Source organism: Pantherophis guttatus, chromosome 7 (assembly GCF_059756535.1).
Source record: "Pantherophis guttatus breed Tessera chromosome 7, ASM5975653v1, whole genome shotgun sequence".
Lineage (NCBI taxonomy): Eukaryota > Metazoa > Chordata > Lepidosauria > Squamata > Colubridae > Pantherophis > Pantherophis guttatus.
This window is the reverse complement of record NC_142069.1, coordinates 38,043,356-38,051,733: the sequence shown is the minus strand read 5'-3', so window position 1 is coordinate 38,051,733 and position 8,378 is coordinate 38,043,356. Positions and strand designations below refer to the sequence as shown.

Below are 8,378 nucleotides of genomic sequence, written 5' to 3'. Positions count from 1 at the left end.
AATTGTTTTATACAGTCTTGGCTAATCTAGCTCCGGGCGCAGCAGCTCTACCCACATCGATTTTTCCCACCCTGAACAACAGCAGCGTTACCCTGGCGGGTGCGGATAATGGATCTTTAAAGCGCAACGGAGCCCGGAGAGCTTTTCATTAGGAAAAGGCGGAATCGGAGAGAGAGGAGCTGTAACGGCCCTCCTTCCACAAAGCCACGCCCTCTATTCACTCGCATCGTTCTCGGTCTTTCGCAGCCAAACGACAATAAGACGCCTGAGGCCGGCCGAGCAAGAGCGGGTGGGCGATGGCTGTTAGCCACGCCCTTTCCCCGGCCCCCTCCCCGCCTCCTTCAGCTTCCCTGAATTAAGTCAACCTCGATCCAGCCCCTTTCCTCCCTCGTGTCGCCCCTCGGAGGCGGGCCCGGCGCCTGCGCATTGAGTCCGAGAGGCCGGGAGGTTGCGGGCGGGTGGAGGAATGTGCGTTTCAGTTAAATAGTGGATACAGCGCCGCAGAAGCGGCGCTTTCTGGGGACCGGATGAAGGACAGGGACTGAGTGAAGCGGGAGGAGCTGCGGCCGGAGGAGAGCGCTCGGGCCGGGTCGCAGCCGCAGTGCTTGAGGAGAAACCGAGGCGGCCAGTGGAGACAACAGACGGCGGGGCTCCATGGCGCGGCGTGGGTTCCTCAGTGGCCGCGGTGTCGCCAGCTCCACTGCCACAGCCGTGCGCGGCGCTCTGTCCCCCTGAGGAGCGCTCCCTTCGCTCCCTCCTGACGAGGAAAGAGGCTTCTCTCGCCCCACCGGGCTCCTCGGCTTGGACCGAAGAGAGAAGGGGAGCCACCGGGGCCTCCCTCGTCGTTCGCTTCCCTCCCACACGGGCGGGCGTGCCGGGGGCCGGAGTAGGCGGCGGCGGCGGCGTTCCTGCCTCTATGATGAAATTCAAGCCAAACCAGACGCGGACCTACGACCGGGAGGGTTTCAAGAAGCGGGCGGCATGCTTGTGCTTCCGCAGCGAGAGGGAGGATGAGGTGAGAGCCGAGGTCTGGAAGGCTGCGGCGTATGGCGGGTGGCCTGGAGGAGAACGAAAGAAGTCGGGGATGCCCCCTTCCTTCCCGCCCGGCCGCCCTCCCGCGGCTCCCTCTTCCTCGGTCGGGGCTGCCGCGCCCAGACCCGCTCGCCCCTTCCTTCCTTCCTTCCTTCCCTCCTTCGCCATCGGTCCATTCGGCTCCTTTGTGTGCGGGTGTCTGCCGGAAGGATTTGCCTTGTCGCCCCCTTGCGAGCCCCGTCTGTCCCTGCCCGGCTCCTTCGCCGGCGTGGCTGACGGGGAGCCAAGATGTGGCTGCCTGCGAAAGGACCCTTTCCGAGACCAGCCCAAGCCGCGGCTGTGGGAGCGCAGGGGCTGCGGGTGGGCGGTGGGTGGGCGTAGGCAGGAGCAGCTCTCCGCGGGCAGCGCTCGCTAGGGGACCCTGTGGGGGGGGGAGGCTGCAGCGAGGGCTGGGGAGGGGAGGGCTGTGCGAAGGGTCCACGTGTGTGAGCGATTGCTGCAGGTCAACTTCCCCCCCCCCATCCCACCCCGTGAGTGAGGTCAGAACCAGTGTGCTTTCAGCACTCTTGCTAGCCGGCCTGATCTGGCTGTCTCCGAAAACGGCAAGGGCCGAGTTCAACGACCTCTTTAGATTGGGACGATCAAGTTGCTTTCGAGACCGACCGCCGCCGTTTTTTTTTTTTAACAGAAAGGCCCCCTTTCCTCCTCCCCTGACTTCTCAAGCAGACAGGTAGGCGGCAGTAGTTCCTATTTATGCAACCGTAATCTATGAAACTTGCTCCTGGCGATTTCCCTGCCCCGTTTTTTGTCGCTGTATGATGTCTTCCGAATGGCGGTATAAAACCTGTAATACCTGAGCAACGATTTTCTGTTATCAATAGAAGAAGAAAACTAACTCTGTGGAGATCTTGGTGATCTTTGAATTTGGTTGGTCGTTTGCTGGCACACTTTTCATTACCCAATTAGGTAACATCAATATACTAGTGGGTAATGAAATGTCTGCAAGCAAACAACCAAAGCTCAAAGAGCACCAAGGATCCCACTATATCCTATTAAACTAAACCACGTAGTTCAAAGATAAGAAACCGAGTTGAAGCATGATTATATATATGAAGTGTTCAAATAAATATCTGGGTTAAAATCTGTGGATAGATCTGTTTTCATATATACCTAAGTATTAGTTGAAACTGAATAATGCATAATGCACTGTAATTTTACTGCACTTTGAAAAACTATTTTTCTTCAAAAGTACAAAGCAAAATTGCTTTGTCTATAATTAGATATAGCATAACTGGTTGCAGAAATATGGATGACCATTAGATGGCTCCAAAGAGTCAGGCTTTTCCATGTCTCTTTGATGTAATCTACTGGAGGTCAGGATTTTTTTCCATTCCAGAGGTGGTAACCATTCTTGATAATATATCAAACCACTAGAAAGGTTTTAGCAGCTCCAAAGAACTACCATCACTGACATAAAAAAAGGTATTGCTGGAATTGATAACTGAAGGAACTTTTTAAAAATTCCTAAAATATTTCTCAATATTTGTTTGATGTTGAATTCTTGTTTTTTGAAGTGAATGTATATTTTAAAAATTCAGCTCCTTCCATTATAACTTTTAGCTGTCACTTCTCAGGTTTATTCAAAGTGACATAAAGATCTACTGGGGATACATTTAAATACAAGCTGTATACTGTGTGTCCCTTTTTATATCTAAGCTATGTATAAGAAACAATTTCAGATAATTTTCTAACAACATTTTGGGTCTCTGCTATTTCTTAAAGTACAGCATATGAATAAATATTTTCTCTACATCACGGTAGCAAGTGTTAGTTGAAATGTGAAGTTGTTGAGGGAAGAAAAGATATACTATTTCTGTATAATATAGCAGTCACATAGTATTCTTATATAAGCTATAAGAAAATCTACAAAAGCAGACTAACTGTATCAACTTTAACTGTATCAAGTTACTATAATTTCATAATAGCAATAGCACTTAAACTTATATACCACTTCACAGTGCTTTACAGCCATCTCTAAGCGATTTACATAGTCAACATATAATGCACTTTTTTAGCCTCCAGTACTATTATATCTTACTGGATCTAAAGGATCTTACTTTATATTGCCAGATTCTAGTTGCACAAAATAGCAAGAATTTAAATTATGACTATAGGTATATAACTGTTTTAGGATTATAGCTTTTCGTGTATGTTTTCCCTCCACCAATCTTATAGCATGTTAATGTTAGTGATGGTAGTTATAATGTATCTATTCAGGACCATTTGAACATCTTTCCTAACATACTAATATAGATTTTATTAAAAAGTAGATTTTAAAATTTACATTTACAATACATTGAAGAAATTCAGTTACAGTATTTGAGAAATGGCTGTGGGGATTGCTTATTTAGAGATATATTTACATAAACAATTATTGCAGGAGTCTTGAATCTGAAAGGGACTTAGGTACATTAGATTTTTTGATATTTTACCAAACCATCTACTGAAGATGATCATGAAATCCTATTCATATTATATTTTGAATATTTAGAACTCTGCCATCCAAAAATAATAGACACAGGCCTTCTTATAAAAACATTTTATTAGGTTGCCTAAGGAGCTCAGTATGTTCTTAATTAAAATCTTGTGTAATTTAGTCTGCAGTGTGGCTATACTCCTACCTATTCGATTGAACATGCTACATCACAAAATGCCAGCATTATCCTCTCCCCCTCCCCCTCCCCCACAAGAATGAGTGGAACTTGCATCAAAAATATTCCTACAACCTAAAAATTAAGAATGGCTGCAGCTACTTGTATTTCATTTGTAAGTATGTCCATGAAACCCACAAAAAGTTGACTGATAAGAGTTCATCTGTGGAGCCATTGAAGAAAATAGGAGTAAAATAGTAGATAGTAGAATCTAGCATACCTGTATTGTCTTGACAATATGAACTTGCACAGTTAAGCTTCACAGACAATCTTAAAACTGTAGAGGGAGCTGCTGTTGTATTAAAAGTGAACTACTCAGCAAGTTTAGTATATAAGCTTCAATAATTTACTTTCAAGGGAAAAAAACACCATAACTATAAAGGCATACCTTACCACTAACTATTTTTACTTCTCTGAGTATTTTGGCAGACCAACTTCATAAAATTTAGAGAAAGAAACAAGGGACCAAGTATTTAGTAAAGATAAAGATCTGGGGATAAGGAAATATTCTGTTATGTTTTTAGGAATGTAACAAAAACATCTAATCTTATGTCTAATGTTAACACTAGAAGAAGCTTAGTAATTCTTAAGCAATTCACTTCTCTTTTTAAAAGGATGTTCTATGTCAGAAAACTTCATAAGGGACTGATTATTAAATTCATGCCAAATCTTGTGTTCTTTTTCAACCAATCAGGTACCAATTCAGGCCTGGGAAGAATATTTTAGAGAGTTATATACAGACCCTGACTATATAACTAAGGAGAGCCAAATTAGCTTGGACCAGCTTACTGGGCCCTTGTTACACCAGAAGAGATATCCCGGTTGATCGGAGCCCTTAAGGCTAATAAGGCACCTGGTGCTGATAATGTCCTCCCAGAAATAATAAAAAAGAACACCAGTTGGTGGGCTCTACTTTTAGCATCTCTGTTTACATATATAGATAAAACAGGTCGTATGCTAAGAGATTGAGGATTAGCAATTATTATACCAATCTATAAAAAGGGTAATAGAAATGACCCAGGCAATTATAGACCCATTAGTGTTCTGAGTGTTATTAGTAAATTGTATGCAAAACACCTAAACTATAAACTTCAGGATTGGCTAATTTCAGGGGGGGATAATCAAAGATGAACAAACTGGTTTTAGAGAAGGAAGATCTATGGTGGATCATATCCTGATACTTTACAATCTGATGCAAAAATATACGCACACAAAAAAATCCTCTCTTTACGTGGCCTTCCTTGATTTTAAGCAGGCCTTTAATTCAATATTCAGGAACACCCTATGGGAGAAACTAAAATGCACTACAGTCGATAAATGCCTCCTTTTCCTCATACAAAAATTGTATGCCAATTCCACCTTGAAAGTGAGATGTAATCCTCAAGGGACTTTAATCAGCCCAGTAAAGGTTCAAAAAGGGGTACAGCAGGGTTGCATCCTATCCCCCTCCCTTTTTAACTTCTATATTAACCCCCTGATCTGTCTCTTACAGAACCCTGATCTACATCCTCCTAACCTAGCACAATGCAAAATCCCGATTCTCCTATATGCCGACCGATGATGCTATTATTTCACAAACTCCCATAGGACTGAAGAGAGCAATTAGGGCAACACTTGGCTTCTGTAGACAGAACAAGTTGGTCCTTAACTTTGATAAATCAAAAATTTCAGTTTTTGCTAAAAGACCCAGCCAATACTCCTGGAAAATTGAAGGACATAGATTGGAACACATTAGGACATTTAAGTACCTTGGGGTGGTTTTCCACTCACAAGGGACATGGAAGGCACACCTGGAGCATACATTGCAAGTAGTGAATAGGTCCTCAAATGCAATTAAACATTTCTTTTATACAGGCAGAGGTCAATTAGTACCTGCTGCCTTAAAACTTTTTGAGGCCAAAACATTGGCGCAAATTCTTTATGGGGCACAAACAGGAACCCTTGTAAAGAAAAACTTGCTAGAACTATACAAACCAAATTCCTGCGAGCCATCTTAGCTGCACCCAAAGGAACTTCAAATGCCCAATTAAGATTTGAGACAGGTATGCCTCAAATTCAGGTAAGAGCCTGGAAGATGATGATCATTTATTGGCTAAAAATGCATTTCTTTCCAGAGGGACTGTCCCCGCTAATGTTGACTGACAACTTCCCCTCCCATTGGAAACAGGCGATAGACCACAAGCTGGGCTCTTATGGGCTCTCACCAGTATTCTTAATGCCTCTAGGCTTTGACAAAGCAAAGCAAGTAGTAATTGATAGTATGAAGAACATGGGGTTCCAAGAACTAAATAGGTTGCCTCTCCACAGTAGGGACAGAATCAAACAGGATGTGTAGGAATCAGCAAGATATCTAAATGATCTGATCTTCCCAAAACAAAGAATAGCTTTCTTCAGAGCCAGATTTAATATTCTGCCCTCAGCACTTCTCCAGGGTAGGTATACGAGAACAGGTATGTATATGTGGTAAAGGAGCAGTCGAAGATACCTCACAGGTTTTATTGTACTGTGAGTTATATAGAGTTTATAGGTCAGTATATATTCTTCCCTTACTAGAGAGATTGCCAGGGAGGGTAGACGACTTTTATGTAGGCGTTCTCTTCCAGGACTCAAACCCAGCTACCACGCGTGCAGTGGCAAAATTCTGTGTCGCTGCAATGTCCACAAGAAAAAAATTGGTTACAGAATTATAGCTGTCAACTTGTGCCAATTTTTTGGAGGTATCTATAACAATTTTTGGAAAATACATTTACTCACATACTAATCAGTTTTCCATTCACATAAATTAGGGAGTAACCCTAAAGGTTTGAGATCATGTATTTTCATAACAGGGATGTTATTATTCATTATTAATGTCAGTATTATTTTTAATATATTGTATGTGGATTGCTGGCTGATGACCCTAATAAAGTTTTGTTCTGTTCTGTTCTATTCATGGCAAATTCTGTGTTTTTTTTTTCATTTCTGCAAAATAAGTCTAAATAGTCACAATGAAAGCAAAAAAATTACAGGTGCTAAGAAAAATATAAATCAAACTGCTTTGTTATAAAAGACAAATTACAAAAATTTGAATCCTTTTTAAGTCATTGTTTCATTTTGATTTTCTAAATAGTTGTAGCATCACAGTATTGTGCCTGTTTGTTGTAAGAAACTCCTTGTGGTTTTCATTTGACTTCTGCAGAAGTGCTAAAACTTACTGTTCCTAGTAATGTAGAGCAGGGGTCTCCAACCTTGGCAACTTTAAGACTTGTGGACTTCAACTTCAAGTTGAAGTCAACAAGTCTTGAAATTGCTAAGGTTGGAGACCCCTGATGTAGAGGATTATTTCTGAATCTCCAACAGGATTGAAATAATATGTATTTTATATAGTAAGGGTATTCTACTTGACAAGTGTGCTTTCTCACAATATGAAAACCCCCATTGTATTCCCCTTCTCCATATTGTAGGATATCTTTGTATAGAGATGCACTTCTTAACATTTTAAATTTAACTTTTGTGGCTATGACAGATTAGCTTATTTTATGATTCTTTGAATATCATTTAGATTAAATTATAATTCTTTTCATGAAATGGTATGAATTTCTGTAACAGTGGAAAAAAGCCTTGCCTCTTATCTTGTGAAAACTCTGGATTGATTTATTAATGCACCTGAGCTTTCCCTGACCTATCTGGAATGTTGTAATTTTTCTCCTAATACATGGGCATCTTTATGTTTCAGTGTGATTTTGCCAAGTAATAACATAATACTATGCTAAGCCACATTGTTTTCCTGTGCCTTTCTTGCTTGAGTTGAAATATGAAATACTTTAGTAGTTGATGCATGGAACTGGAAATAGTTGCAACAGTTGTGGGCTTAAAAACATGGAATGACTATGGTTATTTTGTCTAGGCTGCAAATGTGTAGATTAATTTTTTTCATCTTTACTTTGATATGTATGAATCCTATAAAGGATTTAAATGATCAGTAATAATAAAATGAGAATATTATGTTTGGAGGTTGTACTGTACAGTCCTCATAGTAGCCAAGGGACCATTTTTATCAGATTCTGTGGAATGTTAAAACTTTGTTCTGGATTTCTAGAGTTAATTGAAATAAGTATGTTTAAGTATGTTCAGAATCTAAAGATAGTATATGTTCCCATAGAAGTTCATGCATTGCACAAAAGCACAAAGATACCACATTATGGTTTATTCATAGCATGTGATTCTAATCTGTAATATTTGCTTCATGTGTCTAATCTGTTATAACATGGGAGCGTCATGAGAAAAGATAATATTTTAAATGAAAAATGTTTGAGAAAAGAAAAATTGAATGCTTAGACATTTCCCTTTCCCACAGAGATAGGCATGTCCAGTACTGTGGACTGAACATAGCTTCTTTTGTGTTTTACAGTGCTGTGATTTCTCCCTCAAACTTTGAAAAATAGTGTGCAAATAATTTGCTGTGGAAGAGCAACAAATGAGTGACTTGAATCCAGGGTTGTGGTGATTATTCGCTCTTAGAAGAATCTTTAGTTTGCTGAGGAGTAAAATTTTGACAAAAGTTTTCATTAGACTTGACTCCAGTGGGACTGTGAGTAACTTTTTAATATTACATATGCACACTGTGCTTTGTTCCCAACCAGACATTTAAACATG

At 41.1% G+C, this 8,378-nt stretch overlaps 1 protein-coding gene across 8 annotated transcripts in view; it reads left to right on the top strand.

Annotated features, from left to right (window-relative positions):
- The first annotated feature begins 219 nt into the window (after window positions 1-219).
- The window catches only part of NUDT4 (nudix hydrolase 4), a 32,444-nt gene continuing 24,285 nt past the window's right edge, over window positions 220-8,378 (top strand). For 2 of the 8 annotated variants that reach the window (XM_087873999.1, XM_087873997.1), the window contains exons 1-3: window positions 235-1,015; window positions 1,721-1,762; window positions 8,134-8,313. Coding sequence is in view for 4 of the 8 variants with exons in the window: in XM_034403187.3 (XP_034259078.1) it covers window positions 917-1,015; window positions 1,721-1,762 (141 nt within the window). In the remaining 4 variants the exon portion in view is untranslated. Of the gene's footprint in view, window positions 1,016-1,720; window positions 1,763-8,133; window positions 8,314-8,378 lie in introns of all 8 variants that reach the window. The other 6 variants (XM_087873998.1, XM_034403193.3, XM_034403187.3 and 3 more) reach the window with 5 other exon arrangements.